General features: G+C 45.0%; 1 protein-coding gene across 1 annotated transcript in view; it reads left to right on the top strand.

The window, feature by feature from the left end:
* EPDR1 (ependymin related 1) overlaps nucleotides 1–26,569 on the top strand; it is a 166,706-nt gene extending 140,137 nt beyond the window's left edge. The window contains exon 3 of the mRNA XM_078688214.1: nucleotides 25,521–26,569. Coding sequence (XP_078544340.1) covers nucleotides 25,521–25,711 — 191 coding nt within the window. The 3' untranslated portion in view covers nucleotides 25,712–26,569. The remainder of the gene's footprint in view (nucleotides 1–25,520) is intronic.
* Nucleotides 26,570–27,863: the final 1,294 nt, after the last annotated feature.

Genomic DNA, 27,863 nt, shown 5'->3' with positions numbered 1-27,863 from the left:
TAAACTTGCATTGTATTGGCTGCGTTGTAAAGACATTGCATTGTAATGCCTGCATTGTACTGTATGTTTTCCGTAAATCACCATGCTAGCAGCAGTTCAAATCTCAGGGTAGCCCTGAAAAAATGAATTATTCATCAGCGGCTCAGTTTAGAGCATTCTGATACCTGCCGTAGAGTGGCGTGCTCATACACTCATGCCACTTATCCTGCATTGTGTTCATGAGCACCAGTATGCTCCTTGAAGAAGGAAAAGCTCCGGTACTCAAGGAGAGTTAAATTGAAAAGTGCTGGTACTTAGTATTGGTGAGTACTGGTCCATTAAAGCACTGGTGTAAGCTGAAAACGGATGCTGTAGTTTCTTCTTCATCTTTCACTCCTGGATAGCTGCAGTCAAGTGAATACACGGTTTTACACGTGTAAGGACTTGAAATCACTTGCTAATTAGGAGATATTAATGATCTCCTCAGGGAGTAATAGAGGACAAGGGACAACCTGTTGTACCTAATTACATATGCCCTGTGATGTCTCAACTCTGTGCATTAATTTGTGACTGTGGATCAGTGATACTCAAAGAACAGCCCGGGGGTAGCTTGCAGCCCTCTTGACCTTTACATGCGCCCTCCTCTAGTGAACGAGGTAAGTATCTATGGGGTGACCCAGTATCCCTAAGAACCTGGGCAGTAACGTAAATCATAAACAATTGGTTCATTCGGGTGCACTATATTTCTTCACTTCATACATATTTTATACCATATAGTTATTGCAAGATGAATAAATCAAAACAAATTCACAAAATAGAAAGAGGAATCCAAACACTCTGCAGTATTGCAATATACTATATACATTGTATTAATTTATAAGTACTTTCATTAAAGGTATAGAAGGCTGTCAGCTTTATACAGTAGTGCGCATTGTGAAAATTATTTTGACAATTGGTGCTTAGTGAGAATTGTGCCAGTGTAATATACAATATATACAATGCTGATTTTTGGTAACAGATGGGTAAATAGGGGGAAGTGTGACCAATGTTAAACATTAACTAAGAGTATTCTGTATACCACAGTAGTCAGTTTAGAGTACAGAATCCTTAGGAAGATGGTTCACTGATATGTTTTGTCGACGTTTCAACCCTATCATAGCGCTCTTGAAGCATCTGCGCGGGTCTTCATCAGGACTGTGTGAGGGAGGTAGGGGTATGTGTGGCAGCCTAATGGTTAAAAAGGTAACTGTCAGGTTTGGATTCAAAAGATTCTGAATTGATTTGCATTAAAAATTAAAACTTTGGGGGGGCGTGGCTTGCAGCCGAGAGGAATGGTCGCACTCTAAAGCGGCTCCTCGGCCCTCGCTGCTATTTCAGGCATTGATCCTGCGCCTGTGCTCCTGTTTTGCCCTGTACTTAAGGGTGTTGCTCCGCTGACCACCTGGGCTCCCCCATCCCCTCCCCACTGGCCTCCTGACCCTCGGACAACGAAGCTCGCTTCCGAGGCCCGGCTCATCCTCGGCCCAAAATGGCGACCGCGACCAGTGGCCGATATACGGCAGACTCCGGGGCCGCTACGAGAGCCTAGCTGCCTCCAACGCGACTATCCGGCCCAGTCGGGGCTTGAGGGGGCGGGCGCCCATCAATCCAGACTGGTCACATCCTGCTGGGCCCCACGTGCGACGGATAACGTGGCCGGAATCGGGCCCTCCCTGATGCCCGCGGCCTTAGCTACGCGAGTCCCCGGCTTTGGGCCTGCTGCCGGGGACCGCCTACAAGCTGCCCGGAACGCCCGATCCTGCCTAAGCGAACCGCGCCCTACTGGCCTATTGTGCCGCCCAGCTACACTGCCTCTCGCCACCTGGACGTACTGCTGGTGCCACAAGGGACATCTGGGCACCCAACTGAGGCCGTACTACGTACACGGACCCGGTGCGAGCTGGGCCCGGGTTCAGAGACGCGGAGGGCAGTGCTCACCCCCTCACCTCCACAGCCTAATGCAAGATACCTGTGCCCACCCCAGCTCCTGGAGACTGCTGGAACTGTAGTGGCTCACACTGTGGGTGATCCTGCCCTCCCTATATTGGAGGTGCCGTTTGGACGCTGTACCCTGGTGCCGGCTGGACGCTACCTTGGGCCTGGCATTGGAGTCCAAAAGGGGCCCACCTTGGCTCCACACGAACTGGCGTATTGGCGATACGACCTCTCCTCCGGGTCATGGTGCTCTGTGAGGAGGGCTGGCCCCGGTGTGTGTCCCCTCATTCCTCCTGGACAGACAAGCTGAGCCCCCCCGGGTGTGCTGAGAGCCGAGGAGTGTGGCCTGTACGCTATACAACCGTGAGTAGAGCACCTGCTCCCCCCCTCCACGCGACTGCGGCTGTGCCTCATCTCTCCCAACCCCCACCGGATCCCGAGACTTTCTAGAGTTACTATCCTAACAGGTGTGGGGACTACTTACATTTCCAAAGCTTCCGGAGGCCCCCTCCTGATTGCGCTCTATTTGACCCTGCACCTTTGGGACATATTGTACGAATTGGACTTCATGATGGCCTCTAACAAAGGAAGTAAGCCCTCCAGCCAGCGACAGATTAACAAACTATCGTGGGGTTCTAAAGGGGAGCCTAAAGATGCTAGCCCCGATACTGTATCTAAAACTGCGACTCCTCCTCCTGCAACGAGGCCCCCCACTCTGGAGGACGTGATGGAGGCAATCGCTGGGGTCCGTTCTTCGCTGGAGACCCGTATAGACTCTGTGAACATTGAAGTGACGCTGCTGCGTGCGGACCTCCGCAAAATGGACACTAAAGTGAAGGACATAGAAATCAAAACCACGGCGCTTATTGACGACACCTCCACCCTCCAGCAGCAAGTGGCTCAACTCCAAAAACAACAGTTGCAAATGGGGGTGCTCCTTGATGACTATGAAGGGCGCGCGAGGCGCAACAACCTCCGCATCCTAGGCGTCCCGGAGCGACTAGAGGAGCCGGCTACTAATCTCTTTGTGGAGAACTTGATACTGTAACATCTCCAACCAAAGCAGCTGTCCAACTACTTCCCCATTGAGCGGGCACATAGAGTCCCCGGGAGCAGGCCGAAGCTGGGCGCTCCCCCCCGCCCCATCATTGCCCGTGTGTTTAACTTCCGAGACAAAGATGTCATCCTCCAGACGGCACGTGCCGGACCGCCCCTGCGCCTGGACAATGCCCAGAACACGATCTTCCCTGACTACACGATGAAAGTTCAGGCTCGTCGGCGTAGTTTTCTTGAAGTAAAAAAGGCACTCCGTGCTCAATCCATCAAATATTCCATGCTGTTTCCCGCTAAACTACGCGTTGAATCAGTGGGCACGACTTGGTTCTTTGAGTCCCCTGCTGAGGTGTGGGACTGGCTTGAGGGGTGGTGTCAGCCAGCTGCCACTCAGAATCGTCGCAGACGATCGGCAGACCTCTCCGGCCCAGAAACGCTACCGGAGAGCCAGGATTTATTCACGTATACTGGTCACGGAGGCCAATGATGCTTTCAATCGTCTGGACTCACTCCATGGGTCAGTCAGATGGGAGTATATTTTGCTCTATGACCTGCCACATAACATAGAGCGCTTTTACCCCAGACCGGCCCCATATTGACTGATTGGTACTTATTCTTGTTTTCCATGCACTTTCCTTCATGGTCTTGATACTAGGATCCGTCCAGTCTTTGTTTCAATGTGATACTATGGGACTGTCAGGGCTGTCATCATCGACTTAAGTTGCACTAGACTCCTTCGTTTTGTACTCTCTGGGCGTGACCGTTTCAGCTGCTCGCTCCTTTTCAGCTGTCACTCTGGGTCGCTGTCCAGGGACCAGCCTCAGGAGATTGAGACCTCCCACTTCTGATTGGACTAAGTTCACTGGTTGTTGCCCACCCCTGGTCTATTCATATCCTTTTTTGCTGGTCCGGATACTATGGAGCGTCTTGCTCGTTTCAATGTTTCCTATATGATGTGAATGCTATTGTAGATGTCATTTGTTCAAAGATGCACTAGGCTAGACAATCCTGTTCACTTACAGCGAGGGCACCTTTGGCTCTCCACACACCCCATCAATGTTCGGGAGGGCGACAGGCACTCTGCCTAGTTGGGGAGTGGATAGTTTCGAGTCCACGGGCAGGGGGGCAGGGAGGGGGGTTGGGTTGGGTGGGAAGGGGGTTCTTGGGGGTTCCGTTCTGATTTCTTTCCATCTCCGTTGGCCTTTTTTATTTTTATTTGTTGTTTACAGACTTTGCAGAGTCCTCCTTACTTATGGGCACGATAGACATAGCTGTCCAGCCTTGATTGCCATCCTCTTCGTTACGGATCTCTGTCCTTTTTCCCGACTAACACAGCTTTGGGATATAATCCTGCCCCCACGTCTTTTACTATACAACCCATCATGATGCACTCCCATGCTAGGATGCTCACTCTCATGACGTGGAATGTCAATGGAGTTGGTAGCAAGATAAAGAGAGGAGTGACGATGCAATACCTTAAACGCCACACTCCCGATGTGGTATTACTCCAAGAGACACACCTGATGGGCAATACGTGTCGAGCACTTCACCGAGGGGGGTACAAACTATTGATTCATGCTGGTTTCACCTCCAGCTCCCGGGCCACCGGTATCCTTGTCAAAAAAAGCCTTCCACTTACATGTACTAAAACGTGGGCTGACCCCTTGGGCCGCTTCGCGGTGGCCGAGACCACATGGGAGGGACGACATCTAAACATTAACTCAGCCTACATCCCACCAGCATTTGAGCAAAGACGCCCTGATGATTTTAGAACACCTGTTGTTAGACCTCCCCCAAGGTACACTGGTTGTGGGTGGGGACTTTAATATGACTATGGACGACGCTATAGATAGATCCCCCCAACGTAGCTCCCATAAACAGTGCTCAGACCTTTTGGACTTCACGCATGCGACGGGCTTAGAAGACCTCTGGCGAGCGCCACACCCCGATATACCATATTATACACATTATTCCAATGCCCACAACAGTATGTCCCGCATTGACTATATCCTTTGTCACACGGCAGATATAGACCTCTTTCGCAATCCAAGGGGGCTCCCCCGGGGTATCTCAGATCACTCTCCCCTCACTGTCGAACTCACCTACCATCGACAGGTGACCAGAGGTCCCATAATTATCAACCCTTGGCTCCTGAAAATTCCTGACATCAGAGGCAGCCTGCTCGAACATGCGCTTACACACTTACACACTCTCTGCGACTCGGATAGGGAGGAATTGGACGATGCTCTCACGACCGAGGAGCTTACAAGCGCCCTCTTTGACATCAACATCGGGCAAGGCTATGGGCCTAATGGTATCCCCGTTGAATTCCTCAAGGGGATGGCTCAAGAAGTGATTCCTCACCTAAAGGCTATGTTTGAGGATAGTCTTGAACGTGGCAGATTGCCAATGGACCAACGCCTAGCCTCCATAGTAGTTATCCATAAGCCCAATAAGCCACCCACTGACTGACTGTGGCTCTTATAGGCCGATATCTCTCATTAACGCTTAGGTTAAGATTCTGGCCAAACTTCTGGCCACCAGACTCCTCACAGTCCTCCCCTCCCTTGTACATGATGATCAGGATCTGTCACTAAAACAACACAGCAACTTCGTTGCGGGCGCATGCTTTCATGTCATTAGCATGTTGCGGAAAGTTTTTCCTCTATTGCCAGACTCCTTCAGGAAGACCCTAGTGCAAGCCCTTGTTTTGAGCCGTATTGATTACTGCAATGGCCTGCTTCTCTCTGCCAACGAGGGCGTGGTGGCTAGACTCCAGGTAGTCCAGAACATGGCGGCTCGACTGGTTATGAATGCCCCTCCAAGAACAGCATCCAAACCGCTCTTCATTGGCTCTCCATACGACAAAGGGCAAAATTCAAAATATGCTGTATCATTCATATGAGCATAAACGGACAAGGCCCTACCTACCTGAAACAGAAATTCACTCCCTACATCCCTTCCAGACTGCTCAGATCCAGCACAAGCCATTTACTGGTAGTACCTTGTGCCAATAAAGCTAGGCACGGAGTTAAGGCACTATCTGTAGTAGGACCCACATTGTGGACCCACATTGTGGAACCGACTCCCCCTGACTCTTAGACAGTGTACAGTACATCTCAAATTTAGGAAACTCCTTAAAACCCTGCTGTTTAAAAATGAGATATAACTCCAGCTATACTTACTCCCCTGTGTCTGTAAACCGGCCCAAAAGCGCAGAGATACTCCAGTTGGAGTCGATTCCAGCGCTATACAAACTCGCAAATAAATAAAATAAATAAATCAGATTCCTTCCGGGCCGGAACACGGCTCTAAACCTCCGCAGATTCCATAACGTACTGGGCAGGCAACCCTACATACAGGAGGACGCCGCAATTCTGTCCCTAGATGCCACTCTAGCGTTTGACTCCATAGAATGGTCCTAACTGTTTAAGGTCTTGAAACGATTTGGCTTTGGCCCGGTTTTTATCCAGTGGGTCCGACTGCTCTACACCGACTTGTTATGTGGTTCCGTGAATTCTGAACCCGTTTTATAAATAGCATGGTTTCGTTACGAATTTGATAGTAGCAAACCGTAACTAGTGAGTTCGGCAGGTACGAGTGATCTCGTCATGCTAGACCTACAGATTCACTATGTATCTGTAGATTTCGTTCTGGACCATGGGTTCCATTTTGTGCATGGCAGCCATTCTTTGGTTGCCCTCACATAGGCCGTCGACTGCGGCCGAACGAGTCCTTGGTACACGTACACGTCGGCTCAAGTTCGTGCTGACTTTGGGATGAACCAAGTGAACTGACCTCGTTGCCTGAAGCTGACCTTGCTGAACCAGTTCCTTGCCCTATAGCTGATCAAGATTAAGGATCAGAGCACAGGACATTGTAAAGTTTGATATACACACACATCCTTTATCTTGCTCTGTATCTGTTTCTGTTTCTTCCTTTATGGCCTCTTTTATGACATGGTTTGTGGTCCTCTTATTATGGGTATTGTCCGACTTATGTAAGAAGGAATGTTTGAACTTTTCTGTATAATTGATGGTGGGCTGGACAACCGAAAAGTGGGTTTGTCATTATGCGATACCTTCTGTAATAATGCCTATGATTGGACAAATTGTAAATAATGGGTGTTTGTCCAGAATGTGGGTTTTTGGCATAAAAGGGATGACTCGTTTTTGCAAATTTGAGCAGTCTCCTACGAATATACGCAGTGTTGTACTTGGTGGACCTCTGTTTCTGGTTGCAACAAATAAATTAGATCTTTGACGCCACCAAGAAGTACCTCTTGTCTCTGTATTCTAAGACAGGTGAACCCGAAGACTTTGGGCGTGCCCCTGGCGCCGCTGGGTACTAAAAAGCCCGGTTCTTCAGTTGGCGCCCAATGCGGGGCGACTTCAGTTATACCGGTCCAAGCCCGAAGATTGCGAGGAGCTTTGTGAGGAAATTCCGGAAGCGGGCCCCCACTTCATCGACCCCGGTATGTCGAACGTGGACTGAAGGTTTTTGCTGCAAGGCTTCCCGCTTTTCCTGACGGCTACGAAGGACTGCTGCCCTGGCTGTCGCCCTGTCTTGGACACCCCCCTTGTGATGATTTGTACGGCGAGACGATAGATGGGTCTTCTGGTGGCGTGACTGATACCTTAGCTAAGTATAAGTGGGTCGCTCCCAGTCCTTTGTTTTGGGTTTCTTTGGGTCTTTGATTTGGTTCTTGCAATTACCAAAGCCGAGGGACTCGTACATTTACGAGACTATCGTTTGTGATAAATCCCTTGAAGTTTGAAGCTAGATTAGTGAGCGAAGATGCCTGGTCTTAGCAAAATTAGGAAGATATTTTGTTGTGGTCATAACAGGGATTCCCGGTTGGAGGACTCATGTCCGATACCTCCGGTTGGAACTCCGACTTATGAGATCTATTCTAAACATGTCGTGGGTCCCATTATGTTTAATGAAGTATGGGTCCTCTACACTAGGAAAGATGGTGTCTTACGATGGCCTCAACATGGTAGTTTTAATACCGAGATTTTAAATAATTTGGAAGCTGTATTATTTAGGAAGAAAGCCCGGCCGGCAATGTTTGACTCTTTCCGCCTTTGGCGAAAGGAAGCTAAACAACAAGAGATTAAACAAGCTAAAAGAGATAAGAGAGAAAAGGGTGTATCGATAATGCAAGCTGCTAAGCAGTTTAAAGAAAATGAAGAAGATCAAGCGATTGAGGAGTTGCATAGGCAACATAATATGGCCATTGATAAATGTTATCCAGCTTTGCCATCTCTTCTACAAAGTGCAACTAAGGACCCTGAAAAGGATCCTTTGATGTCACATTTGTTGAGATTACCACCCCCTTATGCGCAGAGTGCTACAGCACCTCCGCAACCTCCTGCTGTTGCTCAGCCGCCTGCTCCTCCTCAGCTGGTTTCTCCTCCTACGGCGCAGCCTCCTCTGGGGCCGCCGACTTTGTTATCAGTTCTGCCTCAAACTTCTTTGTCTCACTCTACTGTACCTTCCACTTCTCCTACTACTACTGCTACGTTTCTATCACCTCAAAATACTTTGTCTCCTGTCCTTATGACAGCTTCTCCTTCTGCCCGACAAAGAATGACTGATACTGTTACTGGTCTTTTGTCTCCTTTCTTTGGGTCATTGAGTATGACCCCTGTTTCTACACGTAAACAATTACGTAGCCAGCTTCCTGGTCCCGAAGAACGGGCAGTGTTAGATCTTTTGGCTCGTAGATGGATTTCGAATATCTTGAGATATGATCTAGAGTCAGTTATGGATGTCTTCCTGCAGTGGGAGGCAACGAAGCAAAGGTACGTTTTTGATGTTATGTGTACTTTACTCCGGGAGGAATGGGAAGATAATGAATCGGGTCAGGTCCCGTTAGAGTTACTTAATGTACAGTCCGAGTTTGCGAAAGGGACGATAGTGGGTCCCGGCGTTGAGAAAGCAGTTGCGACGATACTCGCGTTTAGGAGCGAGTTACCTTCTCAGCCACTGTTTGAGTCTGATCCCTCTGTTAGGAGGAAAGTGAGACAGTATCCGATGAGAGAAGTTCCTCCAGTATGGCGCGATGCGATAGCTGCTGGTGCGAATAATGTTCCCCCAGCTATACCAGCACATTTTCAAAGAGTATGGGTACATGTTCCGTGGAAGAGAGTTGAGGTTTTGGCTCTTAAACAGTCTTTACCTGATCGCCGTAAGAATCTGGCTGGATATTACAAGGAGTTGTCCCAGACAGTTGACGCATGCATCATGAATTTAGCTGACATTGACATGTTGTTGGGTAACGTAGTTCCTCAACCTTTGTGGGCGAAGATTCGTCATGAGGATCATGCGCCAGAGTTAGGTGATACATGGGTGAATATCGCTGCTGCGGATGGTAGACAGGTGGGTGGAGCTAAGCCTGAGCCTTTAGTTGCCGAGTTACCTGGCAGGATTATCGATCTTATGAAGACAATGATGCTGGCTTTACGAGTGAATTGGGATAAATTAGCCGCATGTAAGCAAAAGAAAGATGAAAGTGTGTCTGATTTCTTCACTAGGTTTGAGGAGACATTTATAGATCATAGTGGTCAGGATATGAGTACGGAAGGTGGTCAGAGGTTGTTTGTGGACAAGTTTGTCTTTAATTTGTTACCCAAGCTTTGTAATAAGTTGAAAGATTCTGAGAGTTCATGGGCTGTTTCTTCATCGGCCCAGATATTGGCGACTGCACAGTACTACGAGAATAGGGACAAGGATGAGAAAGATAGAGTAGAGAAAAAGACTAAAGATTTAAAGACAAAGGTTCTGTTGCAGCAGGCGTACCCGCCTCGCCCGACTCAACAAGAGCCACAGCAACTTTCGCAGTTTCAGCAACAGCCACAGTTTCAGAGGATATCACAGAAGCCTGGGTATTTTTCTCCAAGGCCGCCGTTAGGTCCGAATCAGTGTGCATATTGTAGGGAGGACGGGCATTTCAAGAGTGATTGTCCTGTTTTACGACAACGTGCGAGTGGTATGTCGGGTCGAAGAGGTCGTGGTGGTTTACAGCAAATATCGAGGGGTAGAGGGCGTGGCGCGTGTCCTCAGAACGAGCGTTCCTTTCCCCCACAGAATTCTATGAATTATTTTGATCAGCAGAATGTTCCGACTGGCAGATCTGCTCAATATTATGCTGATGATTATTATGATGAGAGCGAGAGTACTGGTTATAATGATTGCTAGGATAGCCGAGGACCAAGGGAGGGAGTAGTGTCAGTTCCAGTAGACCAGAGTGGACCTTATGTTGCAGTAGTCACATCGAGTGTAGTAGAGCCTTTTCTTTTGGATACTGGTGCAGCGAAGAGTTCTATCATGCACTCTAAACTCCCTGGCGCACCTTTGTCTGGCTTAACAAATGTTTCGGTAGGATTCTCTGGCGCCCCAGTTCGTAATCCAGTTTCTAGTTCTTTGTCTCTTTCTATCGGGCCTTGTGAATTGGAAGCACCCCTTATTTTAACGACAGGTTGTGGTGAGAATTTGTTGGGTTTGGATTTGTTGAAATGGTTGAATGCGACATTGCATTGTTCTCCTTCGGGAGTGCAGCTTACATTGTGTAAGAAAGTGATCTCTCCGATGTATTTGTCTAAAGACCGGCTTCCACCGGAATTACGTTCTCTCCCTGATACTCTTTGGGCTACTGGTCCTAATGACGTTGGTCTTTTGGAGATTCCACCTTATGTTGTAACGCTTAAAGCGAATGTTAAATTGCCACATATTCCTCAATATAGGATATCTAGCGATGGTGAAAGAGCGCTTTTAGTGATCATCTATGATTTGATTGAGAAAGATGTGATTGAAGAAACAAGAGGTAATGTGTGTAATAGTCCTGTGTTGCCTGTTCTGAAGCGTACTGACTCTTCTCAGCCGCCTGTTTACAGGTTTGTGATTGACCTTCGAGAGGTCAATAAGATTGTCGTGCCACAGTTTCCTGTTGTTCCGGACATTACTACTTTGCTGACTATGATTCCTGCTTCAGCTGCCTGGTTTTCGGTTATAGATCTGAAAAATGCTTTCTTCAGTATTCCAATTGCCGAGGAGAGTGGAGATATTTTTGGCTTCTCTTTAGGAGGCCGAAGCTTCCGGTTTAAGCGCGCTCCCCAAGGTTATTGTGAAAGTCCCTCCATCTATAGTCAGGCTTTGAAAACACAGCTTGATGCGATTGTTTTGCCTACTGGGGCTGCCCTTATTCAATATGTGGACGATCTGTTAGTTGCTGCTGATGATGAGGAAACTTGTAAAGAAGCTACTCCTTCTTTGTTGCGACATTTGTGTGACCTTCACCATAAAGTGGCACCTTCAAAGTTGCAGTATTGTCGACAAGAAGTGACCTACTTAGGTCATCTCTTGTCGAAGGAGGGAAGAAGGTTGACCCCAGAACGAATTCAAGCGATTGTGCAAATGACTGTGCCATCCACACAGAGAGAAGTGCGTGCCTTCTTGGGTATTACCTCGTACTGTAGGCAGTGGATTCCAAATTTTTCATTACTTGCGAAGCCTCTGTTGGCACTTACTCTTAAGGATACTCCAAATCCTCTTCCTTGGTCTGACGAATGTCAGAAAAGTTTTTCTGGATTACGTGATGCATTGTGTTCTGCTCCAGTGTTGGGTACTCCCGACTACAGTAAGCCTTTTACACTCTATGTTCACGAGAGAGAGGGTTGTGCATTGTCAGTTTTGACGCAACAGTTTGGTGACAAGCAGCGTCCATGTGCGTATTTCTCGTCAACTTTGGATCCGGTAGCTAAAGCATTGCCGAGTTGCTTGAGAGCTACAGCGGCAGCGGCTGTTTCTATTCGACAGTCTGCTGGTTTGGTGATGGACAATACGTTGGTTGTGATGGTTCCACCTGCGGTGGATACTTTATTGAACAGAACGAAGACTCAGCATTTGGCTTGTGCGCGGTTGTCAGGTTATGAGCTGACACTTTTGGCGAGTCATGTGCACATAAAGCGATGCAACACGTTGAATCCAGCCACGTTGTTGCCGATTTCTGTAGAGACAGATGTTCAAGAGCCACATGATTGCTGTCTCAGGACAGAGGAAGAGACGAAGGGTAGAATTGACCTAAAAGATACTCCTCTTTTGAATCCTGACGGTACCTTATGGGTAGATGGTTCATGCTTTAAGCTTCCAAATGGCGATACGACTGCAGCGTATGCGGTTACGACTTTGCATACGATCGTTGAAGCTTCACGTATTCCACAGAATTCAGCTCAAGCAGCAGAATTGATTGCACTGACAAGAGCGTGTGTGTTGTCCAAAGGAAGAAGATTGACTGTGTATACCGATAGTCAATATGCGTTTGGTGTCGCCCATAGCTTTGGGCGATTGTGGAGGGAACGTGGATTCCTCACTTCCCATGGTACGAAGATTCAGCATGGACAGTTGGTGAATTAACTTCTTGAGTCGCTTACGTTGCCGACGCAAGTTGCGATTGTGAAATGCAGTGCACATAAGAAGGTTACAGATGACGTTAGTCATGGTAATGCGTTTGCGGATGAAGTAGCGAGAGAAACAGCAAAAGATGTGACGAGATGAATGTATGTTGCAGGTCCAGCGAGATGGGTTCCGGATAGAGGAATATGTGAAGACACAATAGAGAGTGTGAAACTGATTCAGGCTGAAGCTACTGAGAAAGAATTGAGTGTGTGGAGAGAGAGTACGGGAATGTTGGATTCGACTGGCTGTTGGATTGAATTGTCGGAACACCCGCGATGGTTGTTGCCTGATGCGTATGTGCTTGCAGTGGTTACGATGGCACATGGAATGGCTCACATTAGTGCGAAAGGGATTTGTACGTTGTTGGCTCCAGTGTGGCAGAATGGTGGAATTCCTAAGTGTGCGGAGAATCTGGTCAAGAACTGCATGGTTTGTCTGATGCATAATCCTGGCAAGGGAACCCCAACTCCAGCTGGTCACTTCGCGCCTCCGACGTATCCGTTCGAGGTGTTGCAATTGGATTTTATCCACATGGAGAGATGTAACAATCTGAAATACGTCCTGGTGGTTGTCTGTGCCTTTTCAAGATGGGTAGAGGCTTATCCCCTAAAGGATAACACTGCTGTATCCACAGCTAAAGTTCTGCTCAAGGAATTCTTCCCTAGGTTTGGTTTGCCAAGAATGGTATGGATTGATAATGGAAGTGAGTTTGTGGGCCAGATCATGAAGAGAGTGTGTGAGGGTTTGGGCATAAGGCAGAAATTTCATGCTGCGAATCACCCCCAATCAGCTGGTTTAGTCGAGTGCTATAATGGTACTCTGAAGCTTAAGTTAGCCAAGATCCAGGCAAGTTCTGGTCTTCAATGGCCCGATGCGTTGCCGTTGGCACTTTTGTCAACCAGAACTACAGTGCATTCCCGAATAGGACTTAGTCCATACGAAATTGTGTTTGGTCGCCCGGCAAATGTGTGGGGAGTGCCGAGACCAACGAAGTTCAGCGACATCGAATATCCTGTGTTGGTTGATTACTTGTATGATCTGACGACTAAATTACGCGTTTTACATCAACAGGTTTATGATAACCTCCCACAAGCATCTGAAGATCCAGGTCACACCATCAATCCTGGAGATTGGATATTAGTGCGCAATTTCCAGCGGACCAAGAACATTCAGCCCCGTTGGACCGGCCCTTACCAAGTAGTTTTATCAACACGGACAGCAGTAAGAGTCCACGGCAAGAAAAATTGGATCCACGGTGTACACTGTAAGAAGGTACCTTTACCTCTACCGTACGACCAGTGGATCCGTGAGGGTATTGGTGATTCAGAAACAGAAAGAGTGCCGAAATTGATGCCATTTAGCGATGCACACTTAGTAGGGACCAGGTCTGAGCGAGAGGACGACGATATCTTGCAAGCAGCTGTGCCTCCGTCCTTGAGATTGGACACCACTGAGCCTGAGTTGTTGTTCCGAGATCAGACGGTGCCTGGTAAAGGCCGTTATAATTTGCGACCAAGAAACAATGGACTAATAAAAAAATAATCTCTTTCTGCCGTTCCTGCACTCTCTCATCCAAGAAACTGTTTCGCTTTGTTCTGTCTTTTTCTTTTTTTTTTTTCTCCTCCTTTTTTCGAACCACCATCCGGGTTCAGCTGTAGGGTCGAGGTATCAAAACTTGGAGTGGCAAACCAGGTAGACGCAAGGTCGACGGTTCTGGTTTGTTCTAGGGCGTTCCCTAGACTTATAGACGCACACCTGAGCGAAGAAAACCAACTGCCGCGAAAAGCACGGTTAGAGGATGGAGTTTTTTGAGATTGAGAGAGCTGTTGCAAAAATGAACTTTAAGACAGAATTGTGTAAATTGATTCGTAGCAAATGTTTTTTAATAACGTGTCTTTTGGTTTTTTAGCATGATGTTGTCTCTGATGGGTGGGATTGTTTATGCTACCCAATTAACATTTGCACCTACCTCCCAACCTATGTCTTTCCCTACTACTATTTCTTTGCATTCGTTCCACACTTTACCTGAACATGAACTGATTAGAAGGTCAGAATTCATTAATAATTCCTTCGTACAACTTCTCCATCAACACCAGTTGGTAGTGAACACCACTAATTGTTTGGTGTGTGGTCTTATGCCACATACTACGGATAGAGGTATTCCCTATTTGGTTCTGCCATTCAGTTACAAAGGGTCTGTATGGGCATATCAGATGATGTTTATTTATGCCAACGAAGTCTATCCCCTGCGTTCCATGAAAGATAACTCGAGTAATAGTGTCTTGGTGAAGGGAATAACAGATATGATCAGAGATATTGATACATATGAGACTATTCCTAAGGATGAGGCATTAGCTTATATCGGATGGAACATGACTGGATATAGTGTTAGTCTGAATGAAAAGCAGAGACGAAAAAGGTCACCTCTGATTTGGATCATACCCCATCATGGTCATTTTTGTCTGCAAGGTAAAGGCAAGAATCCGAGAGCTCAGTTAGGGAAGAGTGTTTGTACTCAGACGTATGTCTTTGCGTCCCAAACTTCCCCACCGTTTTTAGCAGCTAAGGGCACGTATTTTGTTTGCTATGATAGAGCATACACATGGTTGCCTCCTGATTTTTCGGGGACATGTTATGTTGCATATTTGTTACCTCCTACGTATACTGCTGCTGCAGATTACCACAGAACAAGAGTCGTTAGGGGTGTCTTCAATCAGGAAGATACCACGGGACAAGAAGTGGGAGACTTTCTCAAGGGTTTCCTACCGTTTTGGGGACCTATGGCAAATAGTAGAAACCTACGGCAATTGACGAGAGTGGTCGAGTCCACCATAAATGAAACTCCGGTGCCCTTAGTAATTTGACCGCTGAGCTTCAAGCGGATCGCCTTATGACATTACAGAATCGAATGGTTTTAGATGTCATACTTGCAGACCGAGGTGGGGTATGTACATTGATCCAATCGAGTTGCGGCGTTTTCATACCAGATAATGCTCCGACAGTATACCAGGCCATTTCTAGGTTACATAAGATCTCCGAGTCTATAAATGTGGATAAAGGAGATTGGTCGTTGACTGGATGGTTCTGGGGGCTGTTATCAACTAGGGGATGGAAGATTCTGATGATCATCGGGATGGTTTTAGCGATTCTTTTCTCACGTTGTCTCTGTGTACAGTGTGGTCCTGCAATATATGGCCTTTGTGCTACTATGTGTGTAAAAGGACCTGTCTCGAGAGAAGTACTGATTAACTGGATGATGCTCCAGCAGCATCTTGATGATCTGATGAATATTGATATCGATTCAGACGCAGACTGAGTGATTGCCTATGTAAGGGCAAAAGGAGGGTCTGTGGTTCCGTGAATTCTGAACCCGTTTTATAAATAGCATGGTTTTGTTATGAATTTGATAGTAGCAAACCGTAACTAGTGAGTTCGGCAAGTTCGAGTGATCTCGTCATGCTAGACCTACAGATTCACTATGTATCTGTAGATTCCGTTCCGGACCATGGGTTCCATTTTGTGCATGGCAGCCATTCTTTGGTTGCCCTCACATAGGCCGTCGACTGCGGCCGAACGAGTCCTTGGTACACGTACACGTCGGCTCGAGTTCGTGCTGACTTTTGGATGAACCAAGTGAACAGACCTCGTTGCCTGAAGCTGACCTTGCTGAACCAGTTCCTTGCCCTATAGCTGATCAAGATTAAGGATCAGAGCAGAGGACATTGTAAAGTTTGATATACACACACATCCCTTATTTTGCTCTGTATCTGTTTCTGTTTCTTCCTTTATGGCCTCTTTTATGACATGGGTTGTGGTCCTTTTATTATGGGTATTGTCCGACTTATGTAAGAAGGAATGTTGGGCTTTTCTGTATAATTGATGGTGGGCTGGACAACCGAAAAGTGGGTTTGTCGTTATGCGATACCTTCTGTAATAATGCCTATGATTGGACAAATTGTAAATAATGGGTGTTTGTCCAGAATGTGGGTTTTTGGCATAAAAGGGATGACTCGTTTTTGCAAATTTGAGCAGTCTCCTACGAATATACGCAGTGTTGTACTTCGTGGACCTCTGTTTCTGGTTGCAACCAATAAATTCGATCTTTGACGCCACCAAGAAGTACCTCGTGTCTCTGTATTCTAAGACAGGTGAACCCGAAGACTTTGGGCGTGCCCCTGGCGCCGCTGGGTACTAAAAAGCCCGGTTCTTCAGTTAGGCCAGGTGCGAGTCAACGCCCATACATCCAGGAAATTCCAATTGCATAGAGGAACCAGGCAGGGATGTCCCCTCTCCCCCCTACTATTTGCGCTCACTCTGGAACCTCTAGCTCATTGGATCCGTACAGATGCCTCAATTAAAGGGCTGAGATGGAACGACTATACTATTGACAAAATATCCCTATATGCAGATGACATTATTGTATATGTCTCCTCTCCCAGATCCTCCATTAATAGTCTCTTTCATGTCATTGGGAATTTTGGGAAATACTCTGGTTTCTCAATCAACTGGTCCAAGTCAGCCCTGTTTTGTCTACATGGCCCTCCACCCATCCTTACAAGAGGGTTCTCCATTGCAGTGGCCAAAGACGGCTTCAAGTACCTGGGTATTTTTGTGTCTCCTGACCCCAAGCTCTTCTTCGAGCACAACCTAAAGGGCCCGCTCCAAAGGCTCCACAATGACATTTCCCACTGGCGTACACTGCCCCTGTCCCTCCCGGGCAGAGCGGCTCTCTTTAAAATGTTGGCACTCCCGCGTTTTTTGTATGTCCCTCAAAATTGTCCTTACCCAATTGCTGACTCCTTTTTCCGTGCATTGGAGGGTGATTTGCGGCTCCTCCTATGGGACGGTAAGGCGCCTCGAATTGCTCTGAATAAACTAACTCAGGGATGGTACGATGGGGGTATCACCTTGCCAAACATGCGCCTCTACTACTGGGCTTCCCAACTGGTGGCCACCAACTCCTGGATCCACGGGTCACCTACCAACCCGGCTTTCCATTTAGAGCGCTATCAGGCAGGGCGGGAAGGTTACTTAGGTGCCTTATACGGCAAATTCCCCCGGAACCGATATGTGGCACCCATGACACAAACTATTGCTATCTGGCACCGTGCTACTAAAAGCATGGGTTGGTCTGACATATTTACTCGAGCCACCCCGCTCTGGGCTTCCCAAAAGCTAGGTTCCCTTTGTCACCTCAAGGGCTTTGACAGGTGGGACACAATAGGCATCTCCACTCTAGGTGACCTGATTCACAAGGGGAAACTATTGACTTTTGCCGAACTTCAACAGAAGCACGATCTTGCCCAATCTGAGGCATTCAGGTACCTCCAGATTACACACGCTATCACAACCACTGTACCAGACCTCTCCTCCCTCCCGGAGGCCTCTCCCCTAGAAGATAGGCTACTTTCAGAGCCACTCCAGACAAAGGCAATATCGTGTACGTACCGTAAACTGTGCAACAATATGCCCGACTCCTTCCAGGCCCTGCGTGACAAGTGGCAGGAGGATGTGGGGGACCTAGACGAGGAAGACTGGAGATCGGCACCCATGTCCCCTAGGGAAACGGCGATAAATCACCACTTCAGATTGATCCAATTGAAAATTCTACACAGAACGTATATGTCTGCCCCTCTCCTGGCCAAACTGGGGAGACGCTCGGATGAGTTCTGTCTCCGCGGCTGTGGCCGCCTTGGCACCTTTTACCATGTCCTCTGGGAATGTCCAGTCATCCAACAATTTTGGGACAGGGCAGTTCGTAAAATGGCAGAGGCGGTGGGAAAACCCATTCCTCTTTCCCCTAAGGAAGTACTTCTTAATATATGGGGTGCAATGGACCTCGCTGAGATGGAGCTTCAGTGGGTGACCCTGGGTTTCCTGTTAGTAAAGCGAGCAGTGGCAATGCTCTGGGGTGCCCCCCAGAGGCCTCTCCTGGTGGGTTGGGTGGCAGAAATGGATAAATGCATGCTGGCTGAAAAATCTGTATTTAAGATCAGAGGATGCCCCAAGAAGTGGGATAAAAAATGGGGACACTGGAATGTTTATAGAGGCGAAATCTGTACCTCCCCCTCGGTGGAAATGGCAATGGATAAGGCTGGATCGAGAAGATGTAATGATCTTTAAAGTGATTTCTTTCTGTATGTGCCTGATTTATTTGATTATGTATTGTATTGCTCAATTACTGGATGCTGACTCTGCTTTTTTTTGTTTTTTCAATAAAATATTGAAAAAAAAAACTTAAAAAGGCGGCGCAAAGTGCTGCCAACTCACCTCCAAGTAGACCCAGCCGGGTTCTCCTATGGAGTAGCTAATCAAACAAGAGATATGACTTCTTGGGTAAAGGTTCTGTGGAGCAGAATGTTGCCTAATTAGTTCCTCCTGAAAAGTCGTGCACAGTTCATTACACTACAAGTATCGAGCAGCGGTCACGTTCTTTCCGCTTACCTCGATGGTTCATGTCAATTCCCCATCTAATGTCAAGATCTCTTCAAGTTTCTTGCAGCATCCAGCGTATGCGCTGATAATGTATCAAGACTTCACTACGGAGGAAGGGGCAATGTTTAGCTTTGTGCATAAACGGAGTACGACTACCGAACTAATGTAGTTTCGGGTGGTAAAATTGCAGGAGTTGCCCATCCGCTTACCTTCCAAAAAGGATTTCTTATGTTTAGTATGGTCCTAAAAGCATCCGTGGAACTGCTCGAGCCGGCGATGCAATATGCTCTATCCTGGGTCGGCTTCGCGTTAGTGACAGCGTGTGAATAATTTTACTGGTTAAAACCGGGGTAGCAAGCGCGAGGACGCTGTTACGTCACTCACGCGTTGCCGGTTGCTAAGAAAACCTTGCAACGTCGAAGCCAAACGATGACTGCGTGCCCCATATGGAGGAAAGCGTTACCGGTTGCTGAGCAACCCTTTCCCCGTCGAAGTCAAATAATAACTGCGAGCCCCATACAGAGGATCAATGGATGTTTCTATGAATGTATCACGGTCTTCTCCTAATGTGATATCTGACAAAGCATGGAGTGAGAGTTTTAACTGTCTGTCGTTCCTTGGCTAATGATGTTGTGACATGTTAAAACACACATTTAAAAGGTAGTGAGCAAAGGGTAGATTAGAGATGTTACCCAATATGTTGGTTGCAACGTGAAACATATTCAGTATACTTAAGGGCATTCTTAATACACGTGTGTAATAAGGTCACCTAATAGAGCATGGAATACGAGTTTTAGGTATTTCAATCAAACAACAGTTATCATCTGGAGGAGGCCTTCCTGACGGCTGTTTTTCCTGGAGGACTCCTACAATACCTACAGGAGATTTTTAAGTATAAGCCTAGAAGCCGGTGACCCCAAAGAGACGGCATGTTCTGATGAAGGTGTTACAACATCAAGTAATATAACACCGAAACGCGTCGACGCACTTTTTACTGTACTAGAATCCAGACAAGGTCAAGGAAGTAACAGATATTCATGCACTATTGATACTGTTTACTGTGCCACCAATATCAAAGAAAGACCAGTGGATCTATAATAATAGGGGCGGGAGAATCTTAAGGCCACAGTGGTAGGGGGTTTGTGAAAAGGATCCGATTGCATTTTTGTATTGTATTTTTATTGATTATTTTTCTCCTTTATCTCTTGTTGTATAATTTTAATGATTGTGATATTGTTTTGGACTATGTGAGTAATGATTTGTCATTAACTGTCTATTTTTATTGTACTTGTTCAAAGAGTGTTCTTTGAATTTTTAACTTATCCTTTTGTGAAGAGAGGTCTTCACTTTTATAAACAATAAAAAGATTGTGAATGTTCATTTTTAGTGTGGAAATCTATGTCTAATGTTTAATTTTTATATAATTTTCCCTTGATATATTTAGAAAAAATGTGTGTATGATTGTGTAGAATCTATATAGCAACATAACACGTACTTGCTTTAGTGTACACCCAGGGATTTCCCTTTGACTAAGTTGTCACTGTACCCTGTTCCCTGGTGATAGTGGGGTACTCTCTTGTGTTTACAACTCATAGTGACGACTACTCAAATCAACGGGACCTAAGGGGCACTGATTGTTATAGCTGTCCCATTTGTCTGGTGATTTCCTCAGTCTCATTCAGCCCATCCTGTAGTGAGTTGAGTGTGTGTATCCAATGACATTGCTTATAGTTCATGGAGCGCATGATGGAACCACCCCTCGGATTTGCACGGGCTGCTGTTTACTTACTAAGCACAAATATTCTAAAAAAAAATAATTAATTAACGATCAAGCATTTATTTGCAGGTTAACTGAAGTTATGAAGTACCTAAGGTGGTGTCCTGCAACACTTAACTTTAGGAACACCTTTATTTTTAAAGACATCTTGCAACAAATGTGTAAAACTCTGATTATGTTTTTTAGAGTTTAAAAAAATCTATTTCATTAACACGCAGAAGCGTTTTACCATACACTGCATTGAGAGATATTTTTAAGTGATAATTTTCAAAAATGAATTTAGAAACATTCATGCTTCCCCACCACAACAATGCCAATTGTGAAATAAGAAGCAAGTTAGTTGTTGTGTGCAACCTGTGGGTGGCCTAGGTTTCTAATATACGTGGACAACATTATAATCAAACACAGGAAAAGAGTTTGGACAGCGCACATTCTGAAATGTATTTCGAGGTCCTCTTATATTCTATAATGAAGAAAAAGCAGGCAAAGTGAAGAAAAACATGCCTAGAATCGCACAGGTTGGAAAAGAGGAAAGCCAGAATTGATCCCAGATTTTCTGTTTTCACATTGTGCAATTTAGCCACTAGATGTACATGCCCTGCGTTCCCGTCCAACACCTTACACAATCCTTGACCCAACTGGACCCTTTACCGCTTTCTTGCTAGCATCAGTGCGCCCCTCGGTCACATACTTTGTGGCCTTATCGCAAATGTTTGCTAGTACTCATGCTCGAGACAATGACAATTATCTGTTTGCCACGGGCTAGTGTGCCTGCAGTAAATCAAGCATTGTAATACATTCACTCAGTCCTTGGTGGAAGTTAAAACAAAACATACATGTGAGTTGTAACATCAAGCTTCTAGTGCTCACTAATATCTACAAACTCATGACAGATATAATACATCGATGGATATATTTTGAGAATGCCTATTTTAGGGTGTACTTTTGTCAAATATAAGTCAACTCACATGCACCAAAAACTTAAATGTTGATAATACGTTTGTAGGTCATCATTATGAGCGAGTCTCTGTTTTTCGAATTCTGTGCAAATTTCTAGAATTCAGGGCTGTGTGGTACTTCCGTCACAGAGTATTTAATGGGTGCATTAAATACCTCACCCTTTGTTAAATGTCAGCAAGTCAAACCTGCGATTATTTAATAGTGGAAAACAGCATGGTATTTGCCATGCAGATATTGGTGCAGTAAGCACCAAAATCTCCATCTTATTTCCCTGAAACTCTGAATATGTAATGATTATCGCATCCAATAAATATGGAATACTTTGGTGCCGGATTATCGCATCCAAATCAGATCACTCAATAGCAGGCCCATATACTCAAAAAATTAATTAGTCAAGCAAGTAATCCAGTTACGGCAATCAGTGGTAAAAATTTGAAGGCGCTTCTGGTCCAGAATCGAAGAATGAAGTACTTTGTGCTCTCCTTTGTTTTTCCAATTTCTACTTAGTTTATGCTAGTTTAAAGAACTACAGAGAAATCTCCTATTTCAGTGCCCTGGACACTGCTGTACATATTTGTGGCTTTTCAAATGTTCCATGCTCTGCAGTTCAGCTGAACACAATCAAATGCACGCATGCTACTTTTTCAACTGATCCTCATAAGCGCACTCCTCATGTTAGACATGCACTATCTCTTCCACAATTCAGCTCTCTATTAGCTTCTGAGAGGTATGATGTATATTACATCAAGTAGACTGAATACTGTGAAAAGTAGTTTGGACCAAATTTGAAAAAATAGGTAAAAGTTAAATTGTGTCTTAAATCAAGTGTTTACTGCGGAATAGTAGCGACTGAATGCACATGCAGAATAACCACGTGTGTGTTTTCTATAGTTTGGTAAATTGTTTATATTGGCTGCTTAGGGTGTAGTTGATGAAATCAACTAACAAAGATTGCATCATAGATATTACCGGTTCTCCTGAGCTGTCCTCAGAACCCTGATGCCTAAAGTCTCTATTTGGAATCAAATGTACTTCATAGCTCAACTTCAGCTTCACCATGTACCAAATTGAAAAGTATAGGAGGAGGCAACCTTAGTTGTTTTCAGCAAAGATACATGATACACTGGGTGGATCTCTAATAGGTCAGGCAGAGATATATTTACTTCTACTGCATAGATAATTGTATTAACTGGAAAGGGATCAGTATATTTTAGTTGTAACTTTATCTCAACGTTTTAAGAAGAAGATAAACACATTTTGTAATCCGCAGCCCAATCTGTGCACAACCCAATTGCTGAAATTTAAATAAGGGACAGTCCTACTTATTTATCAGAATTATTACACTTATTATCATACCAGACTAGCAAGAGTAGAAGCGATGACACATTTTTGCCCTCAGGACTATCAGCCACTCAAGAGGTTTTGGCTCCACTAGTTGATCCCCAGATACAGGCACATACTTGCACAATCTTGCAACAACAATTGTTGACAGCTTATGAGAAATAGTTGGTGAAAAAAATGTGTACTCTGTTTCTTTCTTCAAAGCCCTGCACTAAGTAAGATACAGGTGCCAGCAGACACATGCAGATAGGTAGAGTGTGAGTGTATACACACAAGGTGGGCCTGAGGAGATTTAGAGAACTGAGAGGGCTGACTCCCCAATATTAAACATCAATCACACAAAAGAGCCATCAAGTCTATCAAAGGAATAAAACAGAGAAACCGAGGATGAGGCTGACCAAAAGGGGAGGGGGATTTCCCTCTAAAGGACGGTTTCCCTCACCCACCCGAGGTGGCATGCTTAATCAGCTGGAATCCTCCTTGCACCATGAAGCCTAGTCATGGTGCGGGAAACGACTCCCTCGCTGCAAAGGAGGAGCTCAGGGGTGTTTTAGTTTTCAGAGGGGTTATTACTAAAACCCAATGTGAGATAGCAAGGTGGAGTGAGGGGTACTGTGCTAGTGGTGGACTGGGTTAAAAATAACAAGTTTTACCACATTGCTTTATTCTGGCTGCCTTGTGCTAGGATTAAAAACAACAAGAGGAAGGATATACGACCATTAGATCAAATCGTACTGAATTAGATCAACATGTTTTGGCATATGACCTAGAGATTGTTGTGGCCTTCTTCGGGATTACATATCGCTACTGCTGTGTGGGTGATGTCAAGAACCGTAAACCAAATTGAAAATAGGTGTGACAATAACTGCAAGTTTGTCAATGAATGGTTTGTAGTACTAGACCAGTGATCTAGAGATAACCAGATAGTTGAATGCATCAGTTGTACCTGTAGGGGAACAAAAAGACATAACAAGCCGAATAATTTATAAAGCAAGGTGAAATTTAAATTCAGTCAGCCAAATAATCTAGTGTAAAACACATTATCTGCCAGTGATTCACAGATATTTAATAGGGACTAGGTAAATCCAAGGTTATGTACCCAGAAGTGAGGCCAAACGGGGCCAGTGGAACAAAGTTTCTAACCAAACTTGGGACACCGTAAAATCGTGTCCTGGAACTGTGTATAAAAATGTAAAGGCACCCACCTGCAAGAGCCAGGCACAGTACTCCAGCTGTCCTTAGCAGAATTGCTTAAGGAGCATACGCGACTCCTACCTAAGTGGTAAAGGACAGGCGTTATCGAGCCAGAAGATCTAAAAGGGGGTTTAATTAAAAGCAAAGAAGCATGGTGGAGTGTGGAGAACACATCTATTTTCATGAAATGATAGTATAGTTTGTAGATGATTAGAGCTTCAGCATCTCATGTCATTGACAGATGGCTGTTTGAAGGTGAAAAAGTGTTTGAAGAACCAGCGCAAAACAGATACCAGTCCAACCATACCAGAGTGCAAAGGAGTAACTCAGTTGGTATCGGACAGTAGTATAATGGCCCATAACGGGTGTTTGATGAAATACGAGGTAATAATTTATGTAACAAAATACCATATAGTTGGACTAAAAGAAAGTTAGTGCTGGCAAAATATAATTTCCCGCGTTTTGCAAGACCTCGTACTAAAGTGAGTAATAACCATGGAGTGAATCCAAAATGCAACAGTGAGCACTCTTCACAAATGAAGAAATCAAGTTAGAGACGCCTTGACCACATGGGGTAACCGCAGTGCTTCCCGCGCAGTAGCGTTGAGTGCCGCAAGGCACCGGGGGGGGGAGATGTGATAACTCAAAACAAATCAATCATGTAGAATAAACATGTAATATACATAGGAAGGGAAATTCCCCTCCCCTTTTGGACAGCCTGTTTCTCTTTTTTTCTCTTTTATTCCTTTGATAGACCCAAGGGCTCTTTTGTGGGAATGAGGTGAGTGTGAGGCTATATATCAAAGAGTCCAAGGAGAAGCATCCTCATAAAATTCTGCATTTTGAAGTTTCCTTAGTCTCTGACAGAGTCCCACTGCCTTTTCAAAGCTTTGCTTTGTAAGAGAAAATGCATCATTCCAGAGACTGCTCAACCAAAACTGTGCATGTGGTATAATTTGAGATATAAAGCAACGATGTTATTTAGGTGCTTACTGAAAGTAAAAATCTTCAGTGTAACATAGAGAAAGCGTGAAAGATCTGCTTTGCAGTCATTTTTTGCTTCAATTGAGGAACATAACATATTGTTAAAAAAAAAAAAGTCTTGATGTTTTATTTCCCCGTAGAGCCTGGTGTTCAGAAGAAAACATTGATCGTTGGTGGTTCTTTTTTTTCCCTCCTTTTTGAACTGAATAAAGATGTCTAGAATGTTTGCAAGTGCTTTATATAAATAGATCATTAAAGGAAAGGATTAGTGCGCTAAATGTCAAGGTTCTCACATTACTATTGCTACTGCATTAGGAACTATTCATGCTAGTAATTAACTATGTTCAAATCTGTTTCATTGCAGATGAAAACTGGGTTGGAGTTTACACAGTCAAGGACTGTTACCCAGTCCAGGAAACCTATACCAGAAATTACAGCGTGACCACCTCCACCCGCTTCTTTGATCTACAGCTGGGCATAAGTGACCCTTCTGTGTTCACCCCACCTTCCAGCTGCCAGACAGCGATGCCAAGCAAGATGGAATATGGCTGCTGACGGGGGAAGCTGACAGCTAAAGATAGACACAGGAATTGGAGTAAATGTGTTAATCCCTTAAGGATTGTGAATATCTGTTTTGAAGATAAATTTATCTGGGAAAACATTAAGTTTTACTTGCTTTAGAGTTTTGAAACACTCGGCTTTTAGTGTTTGCTGACGTGTTTTAACAAAACTAGGAAAGGAAGGTCGTCTATGAAACTGGAGTTTGTAAAACGTTAGGTATTTAAAAGGGTTAATGTAGCTTTAGATTTAAAGTGTGCCAGAGAGATATTGCTAGTCTTAAATGTTGGGCGAATGGGAATTGCTTGGCCACTTCAGAGTGACTTGGAATTTGTGAAATGCAGCACATTTGTGTTTATTATGTTACTACGTTTGCACATTTATTTTTTATGTTTTTAGATAGAGTATATGTTCTTTAATAAGGTCAAAGGAAGATCGGCTTGGGTTTTTCTCTTTCTTTTTATTAATAAATAGTAGTATAGTAATTAATTATTGAACAGACGCCATTGCTTTTGGTGGAATATTTCAACATTTGAAAAAAAATTTGGTTACACTAAATCTAGATGGTTGCAGTATACAGACTCCAGAATATTATTTGTATGCTATCTCAGTCACCTAATAAGCATAGTCTGTCACCATGATTAAGAGTTTTTTTTTCTATGCAAAGGCCTAATATTTTTTGTATTGTATTTCTCTTACATGCAGCCAGTTTTGGGAGAGAGATGACATGCACTGTTTTTTTCAACTGCCTCGATTGATTTTGTCTCTAGCAATGCAAACTTTGCATTTCTATGTCAATGCCTTCCTTCGACTCATGCAGAGTGATCAATAAACGCTTCAACTTCTCACACCTGGCACGATTGAGTCTGTAATTCATTTGTAAACAATTCGGATCGAATCGTTATGTGCTCCCGATTGTCTCTGACGTGTTTCAGATTCCGTAATTAAATGTCATGAAACGGAAAGATCTGAAGGCTTTAAGGTTCGAACTAGATTTTAGTGGCGAAGTACGTTAGCATTTTTTTGATTGACTTATATTCAAGAAATGAAACTTTATAAGGCATTGCAAAGTTCTTATCTACATTTGTCTTCTCCTTCTAAAATGAACACGAGCAACCATTGGAAAAAAAAGATTAAAGGCACGTCAGTATCATGTATGCCACTTCCTCCTACAGCATGGCATTGATACCCGCAATGCCATTCTCGACAGCTCTTCAGCCATAAAAACGTTTCCTTGGTTTCGACGGATGAACCTATACAATAAAAAAGTATGTGTGGCTTCATTTTTGTTGTGCGGGAGATATTTTGGTTTATCTCAGTAGTAGAGGAAGTTATTTTATTGGTGGGTAGGATTTTAATCCTTAGTTAAATTTCCTCATGTTATTCCCCAACAATTCGTAATAGGTGGTATTTATCGCTCTCGATAGGTTACATACCCCGTGGTATCAATATTAATCATGTGCAATAAGTAACACCTATACTTGTAATCAGGCCCTAAGTATTTATTTATTTACTTACCTATTTATTTATTGTTGGAATTGTAGACCACTCTCAGACACTTCAGAGCATTTCAATATTCAAAAAGGTGGCATGGGGTCCAATCAGTAGTGGCTGCTACCGTACGGGGGTCATGGGGTGGGGGGGGATAATAAGGACTTACCTGAAAAGGACAGGTGGCCACCTGTCCTCCGCCAATAACAACATTGAAATGCAGCGTTGTAATTAGTCTGAGCGCCATGGTTCAGCGCTCAGACAGGCACAGGGAGGCTTTGCATGTTCCTCACCAGGCTGTGTAATACAGCCTAATAGGGAACATGCAAAGTGTGCAGGATTGCGTTGCCGGCCCAAAAGGGCCAGCCAAGCAGGCATGCACACTCAGGGAACGCGAACCACTAATCCCCCTGTGCTGCCCACCCCACCCTACCCTGCCCTGCGAGCCACTGACTTCCATAGGAAAAACACAATGGTAGTAACAATACGTTATTATCATTCTATTTTTCCTTTGGAGTAGTAGGACAACGCTCCTCTGCTTTAGCGGAGGAGCCGCCACTGGGTCCAATAATGGAAACCATGTATAAGACAACTGCAACAACGTAACATTTGTTTCTTTAACCTCTTAATTTCTAATCACCTCTGATGTTTTCGAACC

Source organism: Lissotriton helveticus, chromosome 4_1 (assembly GCF_964261635.1).
Source record: "Lissotriton helveticus chromosome 4_1, aLisHel1.1, whole genome shotgun sequence".
NCBI classification, from domain to species: Eukaryota; Metazoa; Chordata; class Amphibia; order Caudata; family Salamandridae; genus Lissotriton; species Lissotriton helveticus.
This window is presented reverse-complemented; position numbering and strand designations above follow the sequence as displayed.